Source organism: Equus przewalskii, chromosome 9, assembly GCF_037783145.1.
Source record: "Equus przewalskii isolate Varuska chromosome 9, EquPr2, whole genome shotgun sequence".
Classification (NCBI taxonomy): domain Eukaryota; kingdom Metazoa; phylum Chordata; class Mammalia; order Perissodactyla; family Equidae; genus Equus; species Equus przewalskii.
The window spans coordinates 77359485-77386316 of NC_091839.1; the positions used below are offsets into that span (position 1 = coordinate 77359485).

The 26832-nt window shown below is 38.6% G+C and overlaps 1 protein-coding gene across 12 annotated transcripts in view; it reads left to right on the plus strand.

Annotated features, from left to right (window-relative positions):
• The window catches only part of ENPP3 (ectonucleotide pyrophosphatase/phosphodiesterase 3), an 88042-nt gene that overhangs the window by 27124 nt on the left and 34086 nt on the right, over window positions 1–26832 (plus strand). For 4 of the 12 annotated variants that reach the window (XM_070557154.1, XM_070557151.1, XM_070557149.1 and 1 more), the window contains 10 exons: window positions 1959–2019; window positions 5074–5171; window positions 11785–11864; window positions 13931–14050; window positions 14614–14723; window positions 15985–16050; window positions 16786–16858; window positions 21656–21764; window positions 24206–24334; window positions 24697–24728. In XM_070557154.1, coding sequence (XP_070413255.1) covers window positions 5105–5171; window positions 11785–11864; window positions 13931–14050; window positions 14614–14723; window positions 15985–16050; window positions 16786–16858; window positions 21656–21764; window positions 24206–24334; window positions 24697–24728 — 786 coding nt within the window. In that variant the 5' untranslated portion in view covers window positions 1959–2019; window positions 5074–5104. The remainder of the gene's footprint in view (window positions 1–1958; window positions 2020–5073; window positions 5172–11784; window positions 11865–13930; window positions 14051–14613; window positions 14724–15984; window positions 16051–16785; window positions 16859–21655; window positions 21765–24205; window positions 24335–24696; window positions 24729–26832) is intronic. The other 8 variants (XM_070557159.1, XM_070557160.1, XM_070557150.1 and 5 more) reach the window with 3 other exon arrangements.

Here is a 26832-nt window from a genome sequence, read left to right on the forward strand (position 1 = left end):
AATTGTTATAAGCGGTGTTGAAGTTTACCATTACCACTAATTTGTTACTTTGTTGGAGTTAATTTAATCATTTCAGCTTATTTTTTAAATTATTGAGAATGTTTTCTCACTCTAAAGATTCAACACTTTATATTTAAAGATATTAAATGATTTTTGCCAAAACTATATCTTCAGACAGTAGTATGAGGGAATTTGAATAATTTTTGTACAGGAAACCAGCTAGTTACTTTCGTATTTTAAGTTTAGAACTTTTAAAACCTTTATGGTAAATTTCTAACCCGTAAAAAGGAGAGAATAGTATGATGTCTTCCCCATATGTCCATGACCTAGCTTCAGCAAGGATCAACTGATGGCCAATCTTGTCTCATATTGACACAGTATAATTTTCAAAAAGATAAAAACACAACTCTCATATGATTGTAAAGTGAACATGTCGAAGATTTATTAACTCATTAATGAGATAACCAACTGGAATATTAAGCTGACTCAAAGAGAAATCAAGAGACTGAGAATGTATAGGACTGAAAGAATGTTGGAATACAATCACTGAAACTCTAATTTTTGGTGGGACAGAAATGATTTGCATTTCTACAGGGCAATTTATTTGCTTTCAGACAAGAATCAGCCATATGGCTATTCATTTCCACCAATTACCCTTCTTGAGTTGTAGAATGAGTTGTAAAGAATAAGCTAGGTAAAGGTACAGACTCCTGGGTAATTAGATAATTCATAGGTGGGCTTTTTAGATAATTCCTACTTTGAAATGAAGTTGTGCTCAGCCCTCTTTTTGCTTATTTCCAAGTTTTGAATTTTTTCTTAATAAAATATACTCTTTATTACCCCCAACCTATCTCTCAAAATTTTAGATTATGTCAAAACAAAACCTAGAGTTATAATTCATTTGTAAATATTTTCAGTGTATCTAAAAAGCATAAGGATTTAACAAAATTATAATGCCATCAATATATGTAAAAATATCAATTATTTGTCATCAAATATCCAGTGTTCTAATTTTTCTATTTCATAATATTTTAAAAAATAGGATCCAAATAGATTCCATACATTGCAACTGGCTGATATATTTCAAGTCCTTTAAAAGTCGATTCTCTCTCCCTCTTTTTTTTTGCCTTGCAATTTACGTATTGGAGACATGAGGTCGTTTGTCCTGTAGAATTTTCCAGTCTGGGTTTTGCAGATAGCATGTCCTGTGACTTAAGCAGTGTATCATCTCCTGTATTTCCTGAAAATTGGTAGTTAGCACCAAAGGACTGTTTAGATTCAGGTTTTGTTTATTTATTTAGCATGTGTACTTCATACATCAGGATATTATTTCTATTAAGAAGCACATCTTGTCTGCTTGTCTCCTTTTGGGGGATGTTAGTTATTGATCGTTGCCTAGATCCACTGGTGTTGCAAATAATGACATTCAAATTCTATCATTTCAACTTTGCTAATTAGCTGGAGTGTTCTATTAACAGGAATGTCCATTTTCTGGTTAAGATCTTAAGTATTTGTTGTTTCAGTTTTGTCCATTTGATATCAATTATTGTCACTGGCTATGTTTCCTTTTATTCATGCCTTCTTTTTTCTTTAGATTGTATATCTATATTTATTAACCTAGGGTTTTTTTAGCAGTTGGGAAAACATTGTCCATGAAGAAAAAAACATTATCAAAAAAGGAAAGAAACTGTCCCTCTCTGGCTAAAGGCATCCCCTTTGTTTTTCTGGGTGAGGATGGGCTTCCTGGTATTCAGTTAGTGCAGATTTCTGTTCTGTGTGGGTCACGAGAGGCACTGACCTGCCATCGTGTGAAATGGCGCTAAACACGTTCTGGAAGAATTGAGCCACTGGAGGGACAGGAATTAAGTAGTTTTGAAAGGTCATGTCCATTGAACTTTTGCTTCTCTTTTCTTGTCCCTGGGGCAGTCATCTAAAGCTTTTGATCCGATGCTTTTCAGGAGAAAGCCCATGGGTGCAAGAGGAGTGTGGCACAGCCCAGCAGTCTCGGTGTCCAGAAGGGTGAGAACACCATGGGGATTTTCATCCTCCTTTCACAGAGGGCACCCGGGAGTGTAGCTGAGCGGCAAGGGGGAGTTTCCTCCACTCTGTTTACGTTGTAAAATGAAAAGGTTAACAAACGATGAGATTCCTTGTGGCTTCCAACTCATAACAGAATTTTGTTTGCTTTACTGTTTACAAAGCATATTTATATTTATTACATTCATGTCTTACCAGAATGGCTTGAAAAATTGGTTGAAGTCCTTATACTAACATTCCCATGGTTCCTATGGTCAGGAGTAGAATTTAGGTCTAAGTTACCCCGGGCAGAACTCTTTGCTATTAACATCCTGGCACCTCAAATTTGTTCTTCCTGAGGGAAGGGGAAGCGGTTTGTCCCTGGAAGGCCTCACAATGAAAGGTGGACCTTGAAGAATGAGTGAGGGGCACTCTGTCAGGTGGGCATGGGTGATGACCACGTGAGGTGACACCCGTCACCCCACCCCTCCATGCGTCTCCTCCTTCTTTCTTAATGAATTTTCTACACATTGTAGTTAAAACAGTCTCAATTTTCCAGTTTTATTTTTTGAGATATAGTTTATATATATTTAAATATTCACATTTATGTGTACGGTATAATGAGATTTGGAAATTCGGAAACCTGTGTAACTCACAGATATAGAATATTTCCAAGATATAAAATATTTCCACTGTTTCAGAAAGATGCCTCATGTTCCGATTTCTATCACCGTGGATTCCTGTTTTAGCATTTCATATAAATGGAATCATACCCTATGTTCTCTTTGGGTCTGGTATTTTGTTGCTTAACCCAATGTTTTTGACTCATCAATGTTATTGAATGCCTCATACCTCCCAAGGGTTTTTGCACAGCACATTTTCCCCAATTAAACATTGGTCCCATGCTCTTTTCATATTACTTTTATTTGTTCTTTAGGGCTTGGTTCACATGCCATACCCCCTGGAGAGCCAGCTCTCACCTTACAAAGATTGAATCTGACGTCCTCCTGTCTAATTGGATAGCACCCTGCTCAAATCTAGCCCTTAACCACGTCTGTTTATTTCTCAGTTTCATTGCTAGATAAGGGCTGGAATCCTTTCATGCCTTTATTCTCAGCACAATGTCTGACTCAAATATTTGTTAAATGAATTGCTCTAGAATAAATGCATCTTCTGGGAAACCAAACGGACTTGTCCTCCAGACTCTCCTCACAGCTTCTTTTACAATGTGGAATTAGATGGCTGCACTGATATTTTTTCCAGCTTTACTCAAGCACATTAAAAGAACGGAAATTATTCTTCTTATTTTTAGCTGGTGTGAGCATTCAAAGTTTTCTTCATAATAATATTGGGTGTTTGTCAGAATTTTTAAAGACTTTTTCTAACCAAACTTCTCGGAAAAGTATATTTTTGTTAAAAAATTTAGACGTGAAACTGCTTGAGCACAGAGTTGAAAATAATTTCTTTTGCATTCTCACATGCATGCACTTGTTTGGAATTTAAAACAAATTTACTGTCTTCATAGTTGCTATTTACAATAGCCCTAAATGGGAAAGTACGCAAATACCCAACAACACTAGAATGAATAAATTGTTGTTTAGTCATTCACTGGAATACTAGACAGCCATGACAATGAATGATCTACAACTATAGACAACAATGCGGATGAATCCCAAATGTAATGTTAAGTAAAAGAAGCCAGACACAGCAGAATACATACTATATGGTTCAGTTTGCATATAAAGATAAGTGCAAAAATAGACACCACTAATCTATGCCCTTAGAAGTCAAGATGGTGATCACCAGTGGTGGAAGTGTGGTTGACAGAAGTTGGTGATTAGAAGGAACCATGAGGGGAAGGTTCTAGGGTGCTGGTAATATTCTGTTTCTTGATCTGGATGATGGCCACACAGTGGAGTTCAGTTAGGAAAAATTTATGAAACTATACATCTCTGAAAAGTGTGTGTGTGTGTGTGTGTATGTATATAAAATACAAGTAAAATTTAAAAAACAAAAAAATATTGAATGAAAAAAAGACAGTCTCTGCTATAACCCAAAGGTTACCTTCCATCATTTTAACTTAAATACTCATCCAAAAAGAGACTGTAATGCTTTTAAGGTTAATATTAATATTCTGAGATGTTAGAATAAAGAGTCAAGAAATGTAGAACTTTAGAATAATAAAACACCTTGTAAGCTACAGAGTTGCTAAATTTCATATCATAATTACATCCAAAAGAAGGTAGAATAATTGTAACTTTTATGATATTTGAGTTTGAGCATTGAATTCAGTTGTCATGGCTTTTGGCTCAGTGCCAAAGCCAGGACCGTGAAAGGTCTGCAATATAGAACGTGATTTCTGGTGATGTTTTGTTAATCCCCTGCTTGCATGCCACTGACCTCTGTTGGAAAACCACAATTAATTAGCTCTGTGTATTCTTATCACTGTGAAACGCTAAATATATCTGAGGTGAGGCAATGATAACAATGTGCTGTGTTGTGATGATTCCAAAGTATCTGCTAAGTGGGTTGGGATTGAATTTTGAGAGGTTGAGGAACTGTTTAGGATTAAATCGTTAGTAAAGAATGAAGCCAAGAAGTGAACCCAAGTCTTGCTGAGGGCGAAGCCCTTCCTTTTGCTCCACAGCACACTGCCTTTCATCGTAAACTCTCGGGGCTAGAGAAATTTCATATATGACATGCCTGGCTCTCACAGACAGCCAATGCCAAGGAGTACACGGGAATAAGGAAAGTTAGCCAAAGTTATTTAAACTCTGGCACTCAAAGCTTGGTAGATCGCAGAGTTGAAAGACAGATAATTTACGTAACACTTTTTCTTTTTATAATTGAACATTTATATTAAGGGTTACCATCATAAAGGAAGTATAGATTGTTAAGGGAAATAATTTTTAAAAAGAGAAAGGAACAGTTGACCTAGAACTATTTTCTTAGTGTACTTTCTAAGCATTTTCTAATTTGGAGAATTGTAAGTAGTATAGAAAAGAGTGTATTTATTTTTCATCAAAATAAAGGACTAATTTTTGTTTCCATTTTCAGATTTGACCTGCCACCGGTTATTCTGTTTTCCATGGATGGATTTAGAGCTGAGTATTTACAGACGTGGAGTCCTCTCATACCTAATGTTAATAAGCTGAGTAAGTCTTCTCCAGCTGGAGGCAGGCAATGAGAATGACGCATCATTAGTCAATCTCTGGGTGGTGCACTTTTCTCGCTGATCTCTGACGTCAGTGGTCTGTCTTAGCACAGGGCCTCTCAGGATCCTGATGACTTTACTACCTGGTGTCTATTTTCGTGCCTGTTGGCTGCTCCTTCCTTTTTTTGTAGCATGTTCATCTTTTTGTTTGTTATTTTGATTGTTCCATATTTGAATATAACTTCTACTCTATGGAAATCTGTTCATATCTACTGTCTCAAAAGTGGCATTTGTCAGACCTGGGTGCTGGGTCTTCACAGGGTGAATGTGAGCAGCCAGGACAAGGTCCTGAAGGATCCTGAGTAGACTGGACGGAGCCAGCACATACCAATGCTCCAGTAGGTAGAAAGTCCGGTATCTGTACCTGGTTCTGGAATCAAAGTGCCTGGAACCTGGCTCCACCGCTTAGTAGCTGTGAGACCTCGAGCCAGTTTACCTCACCTATTGGTGCCTCAGTCTCCTGGTCTGTGAAATGGTCACCTCCTACCTGATAGGAATTCTGTGAGAATATATATGTAGTATACATTGCATGATTTTAAGTGATTCCTATAATCACTCCTTTTTTTTTTATCATCTTTATCATGTTGTTATACATCCACATTAGGGCAACTGGCCTTCATACAATTTTATAAAGTGAATAATAAAGAGAAATGGACTCCCCAGGGACACAGAGCTATGAAGTGTCAGAGGGTTGGCCCCAGAGTCCATACTCTTCTCTCCTGCAATTCCTCTCTTTCTGCCAACTTCTACCAGGCCCTCTTTTCCTTCCAAGGTCCTCAAAGTTTATAGCAATTTTACTGGTTTCCTATTTTTATGTTTCTGCCAATTATTGAAAAATAGCTATTTGGCCCTGAGTCAGTTGATTATGTGTTCTGGGTCTCCATTTCCTCATTTATAAATGAGAGGATTAGGTCTAAGGATTTCTACTGCTAGTTCCAACTCTAAAATGCCATGGTTGTAGAAAGGGAAACTCCTTCTGCCTACAACACAAGGTGCTTTGTCCCTTCAGCTTCTCCCTCACTCCTTGAGGCAGATGTTGGGGCTCTGCCAGAACTGGCTCCAAATTCAGGACCTGTCACTTACTGCTGATTTACTTTCCCCTGGAAAGTTAACTGACACCTCTCAGTTTCTGTTTCCTTGTCTGCATTTCCCTTGATCATCTGGATATCAAATCCTGTGTCCAAAAGGGAAGTTAACTAGCCAGGCTGTACTAAACGCCTTTTGAAGTAGAATTATTTGGTTCACTCATCCCTTTGAGAGTTGGAAATGACACGAATGAAATATTGGACCATTGAGAGCTTTCCTCTTTCTAAGGTTTAAACTACTTTCTGTAGTCACCCAAACAACATCTCAATCCTTTCACTTGTGAAGACATCACTAACCAGCTCTACCAGGGCAAAAGGGACTCTTAGTTACTAGGAGGCCCAATCAAGAGTGGATATGGTGGAAGAGCTGGGATTAGGGCTCCCAGGAATGGTAGGCTTGAGGGGAGGTATGTGACAGCAGACATCCCTTTAAGGAAGTCTGGGACCCCATCTCTGGTGTCCATCAAACTGCCTGGGTTGGGCTACAGAGATTCTGGAAACTGAGCCTGAGTGAGTCCTATCAGTGACTAAGGGGACTCTGGGACTCAACTCTAGTGGGGAGCTAAGGTCTTTGTCTTGTGTCAGTGTGTGTGCGGGCAGACAAAGAAGGGCCAGGCCCAAGATCAGGAAACTGTCAGGTGAGATGGAAGCGATTCTGTTGGAACTAGAAGTCAGGCTTCCTGGAAAGTCAGTGGGAAACTGAGGATAAAACAAGATTAGTAGTAACAGGTGGATCTACAAGCAGCATGTGCAGAGCTGTGAAGATTAGAGCAGTGAGGCTGACATTCATGGAAAATAGAACTCACATTCTCCACAGCAGATGCCGTTTGCCATCTGCCTTTTATTTATATTTTTTTGAATTTTACTGTGGCAAAAACACTTAACCTTAGATCTACCCTCTTAACAGATTTTTAAGTGTCTGATACAGTGTTGTTATCTACAGGCACAGTGTTGTACAGCAGATCTTTAGAATTTATTCACCCTGGGTAACTGAAATTTTATACCCATTGATTAGCAACTCTGCATTTTCCCCTCCCTGAAGCCCCTGGAAACCACCATTCTATTCTTTGCTTCTGTGAGTTGACTCTGTCAGATGCCTCATGCGAGTGGAATCATGCAGTATTTCTTTTTCTGTGATGGACTTATTTCACTTAATGTCTGCAAGGTTCTTCTGTGTGGTTGCATATTGTAGGATTTCCGTCTTTTTTAAGGCTGATTAAAGTTCCGTTGTACGTGTGTGTGTATATATATTCACACAAACAAACCACCTAAAAAAGTCCATTTATCTCTTCATGGACATTTAGTTTGTCTCCACATCTTGGCTACTGTGAATAGTGCTGCATTCAGCATGAGTGTTAATATCTTTTTGGGATCCTGATCTCAGTTCTTTTGAATAAATACCCAGAAGTGGGATTGCTGGATCATATGGTAGTTATATTTTTAATTATTTGAGGAACCTCCATGCTGTTTTTCATAGTGGCTGCACTATTTTGCATTCTCACCAACCATGTACAAGGGTTGTAATTTCTTCTGATCATTACCAACACTTGTCTTTTGGGTTTTTTTCATAACAGCCATCTAACAGGTGCAAGGTGATATCTCATGTAGTTTTGATTTGCATTTCCCTGATGTTTAGTGCCATTTATCATGTTTCCTTATACCTGTTGGCCATTTGTATGTCTTCTCTGGAAAAACATCTGTTCAAGTCCTTAGCCCATTTTTTAAATTAGGTTATAAGTTTTTTTTCTATTGAGCTGTAGGAGTTGATATATTTTAGAAATTAACTCTTTATCAGATATATGGTTTGCAAATATTTTCTCCCATTCCATATTTTGCTTTTTCACTCTCTTGATGGTTTCCTTTGCTGTGCAGAAGCTTTTTAGTTTGTTATAGTCCCACTAATCTAATTTGCTTTTGTTGCCTGTGCTTTTGAATCATATCTGTGAATCATTACTAAGACCAATGTCATGAAGCATTCCCCCTATGTTTTCTTCTAAGAGTTTTACAGTTTCAGGTCTTACATTTGAGTCTTTAATTCATTTTGAGTTGGTCTTTGTTTATGGTGTATGATAAGGGTCTGGTCTCACTCTTTTGCTTGTGGACGTCTGGTTTTCCCAGAACCGTTTGTTGAAGACATTATTCTTTCCTCATTTTGTATTCTTGACATCCTTGTTGAGGATCAGGTGACCATATATATGCTGGTTTATTTCTGGACTCTCTATTCTGTTCCATTGGTGTATATGTCTATCTTTATGCTGGCACCATACTGTTTTAATTACTGTAGTTTTGTAATATATTTTGAAATCAGGAAATGCGATGCCTCTAGCTTTGTTCTTCTTTCTCAAGACTGTTTTGACTATTCAGGTACTTTTGTGGTTCCACAAGAAGTTTAGGATTGTTTTTTCTTTTTTTGTAAAAGACGCCATGGGGATTTTGATAGATATTGCATTGAATCTATAGATCTCTTTGGGTAGTAGGGACTTTTTAACAATATTAAGCCTTCTAATCCATGATGTCTTTCCATTTGTGTATGTCTTCTTTAATTTCTTTCATCAAAGTTTTATAGTGTTCAGAGTACAAAATCTTTCACTTCTTTAGTTAAGTTTATTCCTAAGTGTTTTATTCTTTTTGCTGTTATTGTAAATGGGATTGTTTTCCTAATTTCCTTTTCACAGTTCTTTGTTAGTTTATAGAAGCACAACTGATTTTTGTACGCTGATTTTGTACCCTGCAACTTTAATGAATTCCTCTATTAGTTCTAACAGTTTTGTGTGTGAAGTCTTTAAGTTTTCTATATATAATATCATATCATCTGCAAATAGGGACAATTTTGCTTCTTCCTTTGTGATTTGTATGAGTTTTTATTTTTCTTGCTAATTGTTCTGGCTAGGACATCCTATACTATATTAAAAAGATGTGGTGAGAGTGGGCATCCTTGCCTTCTTCTGAATATTAGTGGAAAAGCTCTCAGTTTTTCATTGTTGAGTATGCTGTTAGATGTGGGCTTTCCTCATATAGCTTTTATTATGTTGAGGTAATTTCCCCCTATTCCAAGTTTGTTGAGAGTTGTTATCATGAAACGGTTTTGTATTTTATCGAACAATTTTTCTACATCTATTGGGATGATCATGTGATTTTTATCCTGTATTCTGTTGATGTGGTGTATTGTATCAATTGATTTTCATATGTTGAATCATCCTTGCATCCCAGGTATAAATCCCAATTGGTCATGATGTAGGATTCTTTTAATGAGCTGGTGAATCCAGTTTGCTAGTATTTTGTTGAAGATTTTTGCATCTATGTTCATCAGGGGTATTGGCTTGTAGTTTTCTTTTCTTGTGCTGTCTTTGTCTGGCTTTGGTATCAGGGTAATGCTGATCTTGTAAAATGATTTTGGAAGTGTTCCCTTCTCTTCAATTTTCTGGAAGAGTTTAGAATGATTGACATTAATTCTTCTTTAAATGTTTGGTAGAATTCACGAGTGAAGCCGTCTGGATCTGGGCTTTTCTTTGTTGGAAGATTTTTGATTACTGATTCAACTTCCTTACTAGTTATAGGTCTGTTCAGACTTTCTGTTTCTTCATGATTCAGTTTTGGTAGGTTGTACATCTCTGGGAATTTATCCATTTCTTCTAGGTTATCCAGTTTGTTAGCTATAACTGTTCATAGTAGTCTCATAATGGTTTTTATTTCTGTGGAATTGGTTGCAATGTCTTCTCTTTCATTTCCGATTTTATTGATTTGAGTCTTCTCTCTTTTTTTCTCAGTTAGTCAACTAAAGCTTTGTCAATTTTGTTTATCTTTTTAAAACACCAACTTTAATTTTGTTGATTTTTAAAATTGTCTTTCTATTCTCTGTTTCATTTATTTCTGCTATAATCTTCATTGTTTCCTTTCTTCTGCTAACTTTGGGTTTCATTTGTTGTCTTTCTAGATGCTTGAGGTGTAAAGTTAGGTTGTCTGTTTGAAATTTCTTCTTTATCAGTGTAGATGTTGATCACTATAAACTTCTCTTCTAGTACTGCGCTTGCTGCGTCTGTGCGTTCTTCAGCTGTTTCACCTACTCATCCATTTAGTCTTCTGCATCTTCTTATAGTTCATAGTTACCTTAGAAATACATTTATTGGATTCATATTTTCATATCTTTTTAGTTGGTACTTTCTTTTCTAAAAACACGATTTTTTAAGGAGTAAAATATGTAAATGGTAAACATTTTAAAACAACATTAACGGGTATATAGTAAAAAAAATCAACAAACAAAAAAATTCTGTGTTTCCTGATCTTTCTGGGTTTTTCTGCAGAAGCAGCTACCCTTATTGGTTTAAAGTGTCCTTCCAGAATTATTCCTTTCAGTCATAATTTAGATTACTAAAACCTGGAAGAAACAATGGTAGAAGATCTTGCTTTCGGGGAGCTGTTCTACTATGGCTCTGGTTCAGACGGTTGATCCGACATGGCAGCCTGAGTCCGTGGATAGGCAGCAGGTGTGTCCTGTGTAGGACATCCTTACTAGGGAGGTGTGATGTTTTCACAACACTGGGAGCTTAGTATTTTCTTTTATACCCTGTGCCTTTAGGCATTTAAGAATTTGCGTAAGCCATGTTTCAAGGAAATAAAAACAGAAACTGACTTTATATCTCTGTTTCTTGTATGATTTTTTCCCTACTTAAATTCCTTTAATTATATAAGTGGGACGGATGTCATTTTTATTATCTTATATAACTTCTTAACAATATTAAATGTGTCTTTCCCTGATTGAGGACATGGTTTAATTTTGGCGATATTGACTACAAAAGAAAAGAAAAAAGCTTATGTTAGTCTTTAATTTTACCTATGATTCAAGCCCTAGAGCAGGCCACAAACTGAAGGACGTCAGAACCACTTGGGGTGCTTGTTAGACATGTCGTTAGACATGAGCTCCCTTTCTTCCACCTTCCACCCACCTCCACCCCCAACCCCAGCAGAGTCCTGTTTAGTAGACTTGATATGGGGCCAAGAAGATTCTGAAGGAGGAAATTCCTGGATCATATTGGGAACACTGAAGTAGAGACTGGGAAGGAGACCAGCTCCAAGCCTGTTTGAGAAGACATTCGTTATGTCAAGCTGCACAGTGTGTCCTTTTCTGAACAACAATCACTTTCCGTTTTTTTTTTAAATGTGGATCTAATCTATAATGGTGAAGCTTCTTTCAGAATTAGAGTTAACATGATTTTGGAGTGGGAAATGTCTCGTATTTCACTGCTGCAGTGGAAATGTCAGTGTGTTCTTGTGATTTAGCTCACTCCGCCCCTAAAAACTCACATTCCTTGGAATGGAGGAGTTCTAGGTGCCAGAATTTCCACCTCTTTCCATCTTCAATCCATTCGGTAGATTTCTATTTCTCTGGGAAACTTTCCCGTTCAGATTTTTAGTTATCTGACAAACTTCTGAGGAAGTAACCCCTTAATTTCCCACTCTACTTTGTTGCAGAAACATGTGGAATTCATTCAAAATACCTGAGACCTGTCTATCCAACCAAAACCTTCCCTAATCACTACACCATTGTCACGGTAAGTGCTTGACCCAGCGGAAGACTGAGGCCCAGGCAGGCGACTGACCCCACCAGAGGTGCCCAGGCAGCCACGGCCATGCCCCAGGCTCACATTCACAAGCGCATGTGGTGACAGTTTGAGGCTTACTTCGGGCTGGGCAGGAGCGTGTAGGTGTGAGGCCGATCCAGGTCTGTGTGGAGTTAATGACAAGGGAGTGTCCCAGCGTTAGGCTAATGCACTGTGTGTGAGGCCAGGTGGCCTCTTGGATGTGACAAATACCATTTTCCTCTGATCTTTTGATTTGCCTCCACTCATTTGAAAGTCTGCTGGGAAGGGCAGGCTATGCATGAGGACAGCCTCTTTGATGTGGGGAATTTCTTCCTTTCTTAGTCTTTTCGTTCTATGTAACTTGATAAAGGATTCTGTTTCACCAATGAATTGATGCTGCTTATGTCTCTTTAGATAAAGCAAGTAAATTCTCCTTGATGTAGAAAAAGACAAAAGTGAAACAACTGAAATGAACTCAAAGGAAAATTTTGTTAACACATAGATTTAGAACACAACTTAAGGAAGCCTCTGCCAAGGCCTTTATTGAGTCTTTACCACTTTGCATTTAGTCTTTCATTACTGTCAAGCAGTAACTATAACTTATTGAAATTTTAACCCTAGTAAATATGTATGTATAGATGTATATATGTGTATGTATATTATATGTATGTATGTGTGTATGTATATGTGTGTATATATATATACACATATATATACACACAAATATATGTACATATTTGCAGATTATATATTTGCAGATTTACCAACTCATTAAAATTCATTTGTAACCCCAAAATCAATACTTACGACCTATTCATAGTCATTTGTGGACATTCACAGAGCGGCAAAAAATTCGAGTTGCCCAGCTTGTATGTTCCCAGCTGGGGTCTAACAAGGTGACACTCTGCCTTCTTGCTTTAGCTCTCACACTGTAAACAAATGTTGCTTTCATAGGGTGTTGTCTGTTTAGTGCCATGTTTCTCACATGTTCGTTTTATTGGTGGTTTTGCTCTTTAAAACGGCCCTCTAGCATAGCGCTGACGTGCTGTCCAGTGTTCCTGTGAGCAGGAGGCTGTGATGTGCATACAGAGGAAACGCGTGCACTAGATAAGCTCCATTCAGGCCTGAGTCATTGTGAACCAACAATGTCTCCTAAATAAGGGACCTTTAAACAGAAATACTCGTAAAACAAGGTTGTGTATTGATCAGTACGCAGAAATGTGACCAGAGGCTCGCAGAAGCCCAGCCCTGTGTTCTCCCTTGGAGCAATGCTTCCATGTCCGCTGTTTAGCGTTGGCAGCAACCTTATAGAACATCACTGCAGCGGATAACAAGGATCGACTGTATACATACATCCGTATGACAATATGCATACATAATACATATGCACATGTATGTATATATAAATAAGGGATTATGTGAGTGCTATTCATTTACTGTATGAGAGTAGATGTATTCGTATTAATATATATACTAATGTTCTGAAATAATAACCCTGAAATCCATCTAAAAGTAGTTACCACTGCATGAGATATCATAGGCATAGAGAATGTGTGGAATGATTGAGTGAATATTTGTGATTGGATTGAAGGAATGATTGGATTGAGGGATAAGTGGATGGGAGGGTGGAGATGGAGTCTTGGCAGCCTCCCTTTTAAAGTGCTGGAACACACTTGAACCCATTTAGCCAGGATATTTGATACTTAAGAGCTTCTATGTAGTAAATTTCTTGCTATTATTGCCAACATAACCAGTGGCTAATCATTATTGTAATATGGGTAATTTTAATTCACAAATAATTCTTAATCACACAAGAGGTATATTAACACCACCAACACAAACCGTCTGCCTAATATTGTTCATTTGCTGCTATAAACCATATATATATATGTATATTTGGGTTTAGATCCAGGAGTTTTATATTGAAAGATATATGACATCCTTCCAAGATATGAGTTATAGATCTTATGTTTCAATTTAAATAGGTGTTTTATTAATATTTTATCTTAAATCTTGTTTTGAAATGATCTTTTTAGGGCTTATATCCAGAATCACATGGCATCATTGACAATAATATGTATGATGTAAACCTCAATAAGAGTTTTTCACTTTCTTCAGTGGAGAAAAATGATCCAGCTTGGTGGCATGGACAACCAGTATGTAGCCTTCTACATGTGGCACCAAAGTAACTTCCATTTTCCAATGTGACAGCAGGTCACTCTTCTCTCTCCAGTTTGAGTTTTACATTATCTTTCTAATTTCTAAGGGCTGTGGGTGGGAAAGCGTGTCACCACTACTTATAGTAATAATTTGAATCTTGTAAACATTTATAGTTCATTTTAAACAGTTATTTTATCTAAACAGCCTTTTCTTGAAACTTGTATGTTGTATTATAAACATATTAATCTGGAAGTTACTTGGAAAGATTATCTGTTAACTTTTTTCCTCATTCTTTACAAAGGAAAGAGAAACTATACAATTTTACCAATTTGAAAGAGTGATTTTCCCTCTTACTACATTACTACATTTTTGATTTTGGGGTGGATTCCTGGATAGTTAACTGATACAAAGACAAATTTTCAATAATTTAAATAAATTTTAATAATTAAATAAATCTTGCAATTGTTAATATTGTTCAGTTTCTAATAAGTGGCACCATGTCTACCCAAACTGATTATTCTCTTGACTTCCATTTATCTTAAATTTTCTCTTCCTGTAGGTCTGGCTGACAGCAATGAATCAAGGTTTAAAAGCTGGCACCTACTTTTGGCCAGGATCAGACGTGGCTATAAATGGCTCCTTTCCTTCCTTATATATGGTTTACAACAGGTAGTGAAGCACTTGTAGATATTTCCCTGTCTATGCAGGAATGATTAGGATTTTTTCCGTCTTAATCTTGGTGGTAATTCTATTCTTCCGGTTTGGGGACCAAAAATCTTATAGTCATTATTGATTCCTCACTCTTGCATCCGTCATCCAGTCTGACAGTAAATGCTTGTGGCTCTAATTCAACATATGTGCAGCCTGAGAACTTTCTGTTACCTCCAGCATTAACACTCTGGTTTGGGGTGTCATCATCTTTTGCCTGTCTTCCTGGTGTCGCCTCTTTACACGACTCCCTGCTTCTGTTCTCATCCGCTATAAACAATTCTCAATCTACCAGCCAGATGGTTAATTAAAAAAACAACTCCAGCTATGACACTCTTTGGCACTAAAACTTCAATGGCCTCCTTTCACTCAGAGTAAAAGCCCACAAGGCCCTTCGTGGTCTGACCCTGACTGTGCCCCTGCCTGTCAGACCTCCTCTCCCACTCCTCCTCCCGGTGCTCACTCTGCTCCAGCCACGCTGACCTCCTTGGTGGCCTCCACACTCCAGGCTCGCTTCTGCTGTAGGGCCTTTGTGCGGGCTGCACCCTCTCACTCCAGGTATCCATCCACAGCCCACCGCCAACCCTCCTTCAGGCCATTGCTCAAAATTACCTTCTAAACGTTGTCTTAGCCTGATCACACTAAGATCTCAAATTCAAGGCCCCTTTCTCAGTGCCCCTTTCTCTGCTCTAGTCTCTCTCTTTTTTCTCACCTGTTAATGCTCTGTATAATTTATTTATGTGTTGGGTTTATTGTTTATTGTTTGTCTTCCTGCTAGTGAATGTAATCTCCAGAAAGGAAAATGCCTTGGGTTTGTTCCTGATAAATTCTGTTTAAAATGATCAAATAGTGACTGGCAATACATGCTCAACATACTTAAGTGCAAAAATGAATGAAATGAATAAAAATAAACAAATCGAAGGAATGGATAATAATTAATGGCCTCTTATTTTAGTTGGGGGAAAACTGAGGGAGGGAAGGATGAGAAGGAAAGAAAAAAACATAGATTAGTTTATGTGAAGCAAGTGGGTCTCTATATACTTTATATATTAAAGTAGGGAAAACAGGGACTCCTTTGAGTCATACTGAATCCATTTCAGTATTTTGTTCACATATGAACACAAAATGAATATCTGAAAATATCAACCTGCCTTCCTGAGCAGGAATATAATGGAATTATTCTTGACTTGATTGATTTTTTTAAATTATTTGCCATTTTCAGTAGTGTCCCATATGAAGAGAGGATCTCTACATTGCTAACCTGGCTGGACCTGCCCAAAGCTGAAAGGTAATATCTAGTGTCAGAGAAGTACTGGCACAGTGGGATATTTGCAGGTGTAAAATAAAATTATTTCTTTACTTTAAATGACCATTTTTGAAAAAAACTTGGCATTTCTTTTTAATGGGCAATGCTCAAGAATTATTTCTGAGAGCAGTTGACTTTTTGCTCTTGAGAGTGTGGTTGACATGATGGGACAAGAGAGATAGAGCAAGTACCAGAGAGCAGAGGCAACTACCACCACAAGATATGGACTGGGAGCAGGACCGAGGTGGATCTGACAGTCAGTCATGAGGACTGACTCAAGGAGCCAGGGGTGCCAGGGCAAGGCCATGGCAACAGGCTGGGTCAGGGCATCCTGAAAGAGAGTGCCAGGTCAACAGTGCATCTGAAACCAAACATTTAAAGGAAATTTAAAGGAGGGGCAGAACAGAATCAGCAAAAAGTCAGAAACCCAGAAATATGAAGTGCTGAGGCACATCAAGAGAAGTCTTACCAGTAAGAACAAGACATATTTTCATTACTGAGTCAGACCAATGCTCACATCCCAGAATGTCGTATTTAATCCCCATCAGGAGGCAATCCCCACTGGGGCAAGTGGAACCACTGGACCCAGATGAAGAGATGGAGGCCAGAGAAAGAGAGAAGGAAACAGCCACAAAGCTCTAGATCTACAAAATCCCCAATCCAACCTGTACGTTTATTTCAAACTGATGTCTTTCTCTGTTTCAATTTCATCCCTAGACCCGATTTTTATACCCTGTATGTGGAACAGCCTGATTCCGCAGGACATGAAAAAGGACCAGTCAGTGCCGCAGTAAGTATTTTGAAAACAAGTGTTACATCATCTAGCCCTAACCCACAAAAGAAAATGATGTTCTATAATTCCCAATGAATACAAATGTATTTGATAAAGTAGTTAAGTCTAAAAAGGAATATCTGCCTTATTACCCACATTTTGACACATTTTATAAACAATTATTGACTACGTACTTTGATGTAGTGCTGTTATTTATACAATGATCACATCAAGGCTAGATACTGCATGGGCCAAATTAACATGTTAGTGCAGCCCATTGCAAGCAGGGTCCCCTGCAAGTGCATGGTGGAATACCCAGCTGTCTGTTCGTACAGTTTCATTTATAAGCGCCTTGTAATTGAACTTAAGACATTATTGCCTCAGGCAGAGTTATTCCCCTCCTGGGCCACCATTATAACTGAAGTAGACTTTTTAATATTAGTTTCTTCACTATATAAGCCATTTTGTTACACTTTTACTACAGAAATATAGTCCTTAAATATTACTTAAGAGAAAAAATGTCATCTCTGTTCTAAAATCCACTGAAGCCTATTTTGTCTTCGATATGACGCAATGCTGCAAAGGTCCCCATGAATATGGCATTTGCCTACCCCATGGAAACTCACTTCACCATCGTCCTCAATGGGAATGCAAGCATATTTATTCTGGGAGCACGACTTTGCAGTTTATCAGAAATGCCCTTCTTCTTCTTTCCCTTTAAGCCCAAATGCTTCTTAATGAAAGGCCCTGCTCAAGTCTGACCACTTTAACTCTTTAGACTCCTTTGTATTCCAACACCACGCACTGCATCACAGGATTCAACACTTAATCAGGTTATTCTAAAGGTGAACGGCTTAGGAAATATCTGAAGCATAGTCCCCATTTCTTCTTTTCTCTTTCGATTGTTATCTGTATTTGATATGATTAATTCCTTGAGAGGGGACTCTACAGTCTGCATTTGTCTGAACTGTACAGCTGACAGGATTAGGCACGATATCTTTTTCTTCTGTTCAGTGCTCCAGGTTAGCACCCAGATAAATTTTAAGTATAATTTTGAAAAGTGCTGCAAAGGAAAAAAGCAGGGTGCCCTGAGAGGTCTTGGAGGAGGTCCTAACCTAGTGTGGGGCTGGTTAGAAAGTTCTCCTCTGAATAACAAAAAGGAAGAAAGATCACCAATGACCCGATTGAGGGAGGAGTTGAGCACATTAGAGGAACACAGAAAATGAACAAATGGACAGATGGCGAGATACATGGACAGCAAGATAGTGGTAAGAATAAGAATAGCAGCTAACCCTTGCTGCGTGCTACTCAGTGTCAGGTACTGTTCGAATTGCTAGATGAGTACTATCTCCCCCCAGTGTCTGGAGCATTGTGATCCCAGGGAGAGGGCTCAGAGGATGCCTAGAGAAGGAGGCAGGCACCAAATCATGCGGGTCCTTATGGGCCATACAAAGTGCAATGGGAAGCATTGAGGCATTTTGATCAGGGCAGTGACATGATCAGATCTGTGTGTATTTACAGATCACTTATATTGTGCAGAAGAATGGGTTGGAAGGAGCAAAAGAAAATGGGGATAGACAAGTTAGCTTTTGCAGCATTCCAGAAAAGAGATTGTAGTGACTTGGACTGGGGTAGTGGCAACCATCATGGATGGAAGAAGGTGCATTTGAGCTTCATTCAGGAGCTGGTCTTGCCATGATGTGGTGTGAGACGGGTGACCGGGTATGGATCATTCCAGGTTTCCACCAGAAGCAGGCAGGTGGTTCCACTTAGGTTAATAAGACCTCTGAAGGGAGATAAGCTTGGGGGAGAAGATCATGTGATTGATGTGCCTGTGACATGAAGATATCCAGAAGGCCATCGAATATGGATTGAAAGCTCAAAGTGGGTGAAGGTCAGACAGCTTGGCAGCATGTCGATGGTGCATGAAAGGGGAGATGAGCTGATGAGAGAGTGGATAGTGGAAACAGAAGAGGGCTTCAGACCAGCCTCATTTGAAAGTTAAGAAGAGGCAAAATGATGGAGAAACTGGCGGGCTTCATGCTTCATTGTTGTTGTTAACAACAGAGTTGTTATGACATAATTAATTAATTATGTCAGAGTTAATATAACATAATTTAAAAGTAAAAAGGCTATTTTAGTTTATTTTGACTCATTTACTATGTTGAAAGCTTATTAACTTGTTCTAGAGTTTTCAGTTATCAACACTTTTCTTATTCTTGCTCTACAAGCCCCTTAAGGCCTACTGTTAACAGTTTCTGGTGCTTCTAATATTGTATTAGGCATTTCTAGGGGCAAAGAAGATGAGGCCTTTACTGCCAGAAAGTATGTTGAAAGGGCCAATAATGAGTTAATGTACAACTTTTTTTTAAAAGAAATCTTTGAAAATTTGATCGCTTAAACAGCGTTTAAACGGGAAGGTTATTATGGGCTGCTGTAGCCAGAGAAGGCTTTATGAAGTGGGGATTTAGAGGGTGGGAGGATATGGATGGGCAGGAGGGGATGGGAGAGGCGTTTGAAGTGGGGTGAAACCAGCAACTTCTCCATAGCAGATGTGTTCCACTGAGTCTCTAGTACTGAAGTTGAAGTAGGCACAGGATGTCCTGACTGGTCTTGAGTAACTTTAAATAATGGTCTAATACTTTAATAAGAGTCAGCTGTGATTGATTATTGAAAAACCAGTTATTACATCTCAGATGGAGTGAAAGGTTGGGAAGAAGAATTCACTTCTGAAAAGAAGATTGAAATTCAGAACAGACTGATTTAAGTGTTGGTGCTGCTCATGTCCGTGGTGGGAGGATTTCCCAGCCCTGAGGAACTCCACTTTTGGGGAAGCAAGTGGAGGTAAAACCAGAGAGGCAGGAAGTTGGGCCTTTTGAAAAACAGATATGTCAGTGCTGCATAGAGCTTCCGGGTAGCAGGTTCCTCTGCAACCTTGAATTCCATTTTACAAAAAGGGGCTTCTGGATCGAAACAACAAGTGTTCATTGAAGGTCTTCCCAGTTAATTCGTTATCCCAGGATTGATTTTACTGCTTCCACAGTGCCCACTGTGAAAGCGAATGATCATGATTCCAAGGGAAAGGGGCCACGTTTTCTACCCAAACTTGGTTTCCCCCACAGCTGCAAACATTTCTATCCCTGGTAATGAACTTATCCAAAAAACTGCTCACTCCTTGCCCATTAAGGGGATTTCTTGATCCTTTCCTTCATCTGGGCCAGAGTTGGGGGCTGGTGCCCAGTCACTTCACATTCCTAAATGTGCCATCTAGAGAGTGTGGGCTTTGTGTGCTTAGGAAGCGTGTGATGAGTTCGGTTGCGTGGTCTTTCCTTGCAGGAGCTCATGCTCTCCTGGGGAGGCGGACACGCACACAGACGGTTTCCAAAGTGGGGAGAGTCCAGTGGTAGCAGAACGCCAGGGTGCTGGGAGAGGCCAGAGGAGGGGCTCTTTGTGCAGTTGGGAGGAGTTATGTGACAGGGGACATAACTATGTCCTGATGACAGGTGGGAACTGTGACTCTCACTGGCATACCAGAGGGCATGGTCACCCTAAGGATGGGGGTCAGGAAAGCATGCTGGAGTTGACAGATTTGGCAGTAGATAGAGATGTTTGAGTTCAAGTCCTGCTCTGTCCTTTATTAACTGTGGGGCCGAGAACACGTTACCGAACTTAAACCTCAAGTTTCCTGCTCTCTACGACTAGAAGTCTGGCAGCACCGTCCACGAATGTTTGCTGTGAGGATTTTGTGAGAGAACAACCTAAAGCTCTTAACGGTAATTGGCTTGAGAAATTCTCGCTCAAAAAAAGGCAATCGTTATAACAGGACTACAGGACGTTAAAGTTTTTTTCCCAATCGTACTGCTATTAGACTTTCTTATTCACTGAAAATAATAATGAAAATTATGTCAGTAAAAGGTATTCACTTGAACCCTGTCAGTTCAATGTGCTATATTGATAAAGTGTAGAAAAATTTAAAAACACAAAAGAATGTAAACAATAAAAATGAATTCCAATTCACCATTCAGAGACAACCACTGTTAATATGTTTTTGACATATTTCCTGTTCATTTTCTGTGCATGTGCCTTTACTAAGAAATGGTAAATACCTTTTAAAACAAAGTAAGGCTTCTGCAATGTCTATGATTGCTTCTATAGTTTGGTTTTAATTTTTTATGTTTGGCATTGTATTGTGAGCATTTTCCTATGCCATGTTCTTTACAAAATATTTTTGAAGGGTTGTTGAGTATGCTTTCTTAAGAATGTGGAATAATTTATGCTTTTTTTGTATTTAAATGATGAATAAATATTGTGATGAACATCCTTGTTTGTAAATCTCCATTTGTATTCTAAGTGTTACTTAGGGCAAATGCCCAGAAGTAGAATTATTAGGTTCCAGGGTCTGCCCCTTTTTAACTCTCTGGTTACACATTGTCACATGAGCCTCCAGACCATGGGCAACCATTTAAGCTCCTATAGAACAGTCTGTGACCCCACTCCCCAACACTGGTCATTATCATGAAAACCTTTGCGGTTGAATAATGTTTGCTGACTATGAACATTTTTCTCAGATATTTATGGCCTAGTAGTCTATCTTCCTTTGTAGAGAACATGGTTTAATTTTTTCATTTGTAGAAATTTAGGGAATTGGTATTTGGTGAATGTAGTAGTGTGGGTGCTGGACTCTGATGTCTTATTTCAAAGCCCAACAATTCAGGGAAGGAAACGTGTTTAATTTTCACTCGATTAGATAATGATTTGGTTAATTAAACTGTAATTCATGGAGACAATCTGAACTCCAGTTTCTTTTTTCCTTAGGTAATTCAAGCATTGCAGTTGGTAGATAACGCTTTAGGAATGTTGATGGAAGGCCTGAAGCAGCGGAATTTAGACAATTGTGTCAATATAATCCTTGTGGCTGACCATGGTATGCCTTTTTTTACATCATATTTTAGCGTTGATTCCATCTTATCACTTCAGGGAGCAGACATTAATAATAATGCTATTTTAAATTCTGTACTTCTGCACCTAGAAGCTCTTGGATAAGCAAAGAATAAATTTAGTTGTGGGTTGTGATAAATAGAGGACTAAAATTAAAATTTCTAGTTCAATTATTCTAACATCCATTCATACACTTAATTTTCTGTAAAAATGGGCTTAGTAGTACTGAACAGGGATGTGATTGGGTTGTTATTCAATCATAACAAGGGCTTTTGGGCGATATTTTCAGCGGTGTTTCACTCACATGGATTGGCTGCAGTTTACTATATTCCGTGGTTTTACCATGTCCTGTGTATTATTTTTTAAATTTTTTTTCAAAAAGAATTTTTATCTTGTATCATGGTTTGAGATAAGAATGGGTTGTTTTTGTTTGTTTAATAAGTCATCCAAAAATAGTAATGGCCTAGGAATGCCAGTGAGAAGAATTTTTCCAAAATGTGAATCTTTCTCAGTATATTTTTCTCAGTTATAGTTACATAGAGTGTATTTTATTTTAATGTTTAATTGGTACTACTGTCTATGCCCTCCTCTTTGATTCTTCTTTTCTTTTCTTTTCTTTTTCTTTTTCTTTTTTTTGAGGAAGATTAGCCCTGAGCTAACTGCTGCCAATCCTCTTCTTTTTGCTGAGGAAGGCTGGCCCTGAGCTAACATCCATGCCCATCTTCCTCTACTTTATATTGGAGACACCTACCACAGCATGGCTTGCCAAGCGGTGCCATGTCCGCACCTGGGATCTGAACCGGCAAACCCTGGGCCACAGAAGCGCAGAATGTGCGCACTTAACCACGGCGCCACCGGACTGGCCCCATCTTTTCTTTTTCTCTTTTGGGGTCAATATTTTTTAACCTGCTACTGAGTAATTATCTAGAGTAATGATTTATCTTAAATTATTTTAGTCACAAATCAGTGTTGAACTATGTGCTTTTTTTCCAATTATTTCATTGAGGTCATATTGTTTTATAACATTGTGTAATTTCAGGTGTACATTATTATATATCAGTTTCTGTATAGACTACATCGTGCTCACCACCAATAGTCTAATTTTTATCCGTCAACATATATATGTGCCCCTTTGTCCCTTTCACCCACCTCCAGCCCCCTTGCCCTCTGGTAACCACTACTCTGTTCTCCTTATCCATGTGTTTGTTTATCTTCTATATATGAGTGAAATCATAAGGTGTTTATCTTTCTCTGTTTGGCTTATTTTGCTTAAGAAAATACCCTCAAGGTCTCAAGGTCCATGTTGTTGCAAATAGGATGATTTCCTCTTTTTTGTGGCTGAGTAGTATTCCATTGTATGTATATACCACATCTTCTTTATCTATTCATCAGTTCATGGGCGCTTTGGTTGCTTCCACATCTTGGCTATTGTGAATAATGCTGCAGTGAACATAGGGGTGCATAAGTCTCTTTGAATTGTTGATTTCAAGTTCTTAGATAAATACCTAGTAGTGGGATAGCTGGATCATATAGTATTTCTATTTTTAATTTTTTGAGAAATCTCCATGGTGTTTTCCACAGTGGCTGCATCAGTTTGCAATCCCACCAGCAGTGTAGAAGGGTTCCTGTCTCTACAACCTCTCCAAAATTTGTTATTTTTTTGTCTTGGTGATTATAGCCCTTCTAATAGATGTAAGGTAATATTTTAGTTTTTGTTTACATTTCCCTAATAATTAGTGATGTTGAACATGTTTTCATTTGCCTGTTGCTCATCTGTATATCTTCTTTGGAAAAATGTCTGTTGATCTCCTCTGCCCATTTTTTGATCAGGTTATTTGTTTTTTTGTTGTTGCTGAGTTGTATGAGTTCTTTATATATTTTGGCTATTAACCCTTTGTCAGATACATGATTTGTAAATATTTTCTCCCAGTTGGTGGGTTGTTTTTTTTGTTTTGTTCATGGTTTCCTTTGCCTTGCAGAAGCTCTTTAGTCTGATCTAATCCCATTTGTTTATTTTTTCTTTTGTTTCCCGTGCCCAAGTAGACATGGCATTCAAAAAGATGCTGCTAAGACTGATGTCGAAGAGTGTACTACCTATATTTTCTTCAAGGAGTTTTATGGTTTCAGGTCTTACATTCAAGTCTTTATTCCATTTTGAGTTAATTTTTGTGTGTGGTGTAAGATAATTGTCTACTTTCGTCCTTTTGCATGTTGCTGTCCAGTTCTCCCAACACATTTATTGAAGAGACTTTCTTTTCTCTACTGTATGTTCTTGGCTCCTTTGTTGAAGATTAGATGTGTGGTTGTATTTCTGGGTTTTCAATTCTGTTTCATTGATCTGTGACATAAAGTGTCTTCAATTTGACATGATCAAAGACAACCAGTTGCTACCATCTATATACATTCAGGGAATAATTTCTTTTCCAGGAATGGATCAGACTTATTGTGACAAAGTGGAATATATGACTGATTATTTTCCCCAAATAAACTTCTACATGTATGAAGGGCCTGCCCCCCGCATCAGGGCTTATAATGTGCCTCAAGACTTTTATAGCTGTAAGTATGAAGATGCCCATATGGAACAAAAAGGTAAACCTTAAAGTAAGTAACCATGGCCCCCGATTCTGAGGAGGTGGGGATTACCAGGCCACTCTTCTGACTTCTTGGGAAGACCACACAGAAGCAAGTGAGAAATTCCCTTGTGTGAGGTTAGTCAGTCTGTAAAGTCTTCGGGAGGAGCTAATGTTGTTGGGTACAAATACATTCCTTCCATTCTTAAATGCTGAAATAATTTTTTATTTAATTTTACCAGATCATAATCATTAATAAATTAATGTGTCAGATTCCCCTGTGTGTTCACATTTGTTGCAGTTATCCAGTATCATTGTAATGTGATTTATTTTTTTCCTTTGAAACAGTTAATTCTGAAGAAATTGTTAGAAACCTCAGTGTAAGTATACAGCCTCCTAATGAATCTCTTTAAGTTAATGTAATGTCCTTAATCTGGTTTCAGGAAATTTGTATTCTATATTTCTGAGTCCAGGCCACTTGTAATTTATGTTTTAAACCCTCCCTCAACCTTGTCTTATGTGCGTATCAGTTACTTTCTTCTCAGTTGTTTCCCTTTGGCTTTGGCACCGTCACAGGAAATCGGTTTAGGGTAACAGTGGCGCTGACGCCTGGTTTTCCTTGAATGGGCTGATGTTTCCTTCAAGTCTCAGGCAGCATCGCTTTTCATGTTTTCTTGTGGGGAATGACAGACTCTACACATCTTTTTGGATAGGTCAGAAAAACCATCTGCTTTCCCCCTAAGGATAACTGCAGCTGCTTTTGATTGGTTCCCATGTCCCAGGTTGTAAGTGAATGAGCAGGACAAATTCCGGATAGTTTAAAACAATCTGGACTTTCCAAGGTGGAGTTCACCACTCCTGGAGAGACCTGAAATATTCTTGTGTGGTAGTTTGACTAGTTCTCTATTTAAGGTATATTTACAAATACATATCTATGATATAGAATTCATGAGTTCACCACTTCTTGGCATGGGGCTTGGCTTATTTAAGGACAGTTGCCATGCAAGTATAGTGAAAATGATTAGGATGAAATGTGAACGACTGAAGATAAGGAAACACCGGCTAAGGAATGGTTACCAAACCTGAGATCCACTGCGAGTTTGAAGTGGGAATGACAGCTAGAGCAGAAATCCCCCAGGGTGTCAGTCCCTCCTTTTTCCTCTTACCCCGCCTAAGAGTCTGATCTTGAGTAAGCAGATAGACAATGTCACCCCCTACTGGTGAAGGGTGTACATGCAGTGCGTTCACGCTGGTTGGGTGAGTAGTGAGCATTTTCAACATGTGGACTCTCAGTCTGCACATTACTATCCCTTTTTTCCGTCACCTCATGGTCCATACAGCTGAAGTCCTCTTGGTGGGATGAGGAAGGGCAAATCCCCAATAATCCGACTGGTGCAAGGAGATTGGATACCGCAGGCTCTGGAAATCCATTACATGGCATCCCATACATGGAGAGGGCCCGGAGCTCCAGGACCCCCAGAATGGACTACCATTTCATGAAGTAGTCTATTATTCCCGGGAAGATATTCCATGTGGTAGTACAATATTCCCAGTAATGCTGTTCTCTGGACCTGTGTTGAGCTCGTATTAGACAAACGTAACCACACACGAACTGGCAACTCTAAGTCCCACAACATGCTGGCTGCATGACCGACGACAGCATCGACTTTGTTCTTAGATAAAATGACCCAACTTTTATCTCAGTTCTTCCGTCTTCATCTCAAATGCAAATAACCCAGTACTTCTTCAGAGGTTGGCAGTGTGCCCCCAATTTTCTCTGGATTTACTCTGGCTACACAGATAGCTAGGAAACCATGACTCATCAAATGATCTGTGGTCCTTAAGGGCACATTCTAGTCCCTTGTGTCTTTGAGGAAGCTGCATACTCAGCAGCTGCCATCATGCGCTTGCCTGGAAGTTACCAAAATACTGGCTTAAGAAGGAAGTAATGATAAATGAAAAAGTGGAAAAACAAGAAGCCTGGAAAAAATACCAAAATAGGCAAGAAAAAACTGGCAGAAATATCTGTGCAATAAATACTTTTCTCTTTCCCCTTTTCATTCCATAACTCTCCTTACTCCCCTGTTTTCTATATTTCTTTTTAAATGATTTTTTTGGTTCAATTTCAGTGTCTCATTTTTCTTATATAAATTGAGCATGAGATAATAGTGACACAGATTTGAAATATTTGATGTGGGTCAAGTCTGCCCCAGCTAGAGAAGCCCAAGGTGACCTGGCCTGCATGCTGATCTATATGATCCAATGGATTTTATGGTGTGGATTAAGGCTGTGCCAGGGAGAGAAGCCCAGGGCATCCTTGCCTACATGCGGATCTATATGACCAGATTCATATCTAAAGTTATATGACCACACAATAACCAGACCCCATCTGCACTGAAATCATTTAATGACTTTTTACATCATGTTTTCTTTTTCCAGTAAAAATAAGTCACGTACCCATGCCTTATAAATTTAGCCCTAACC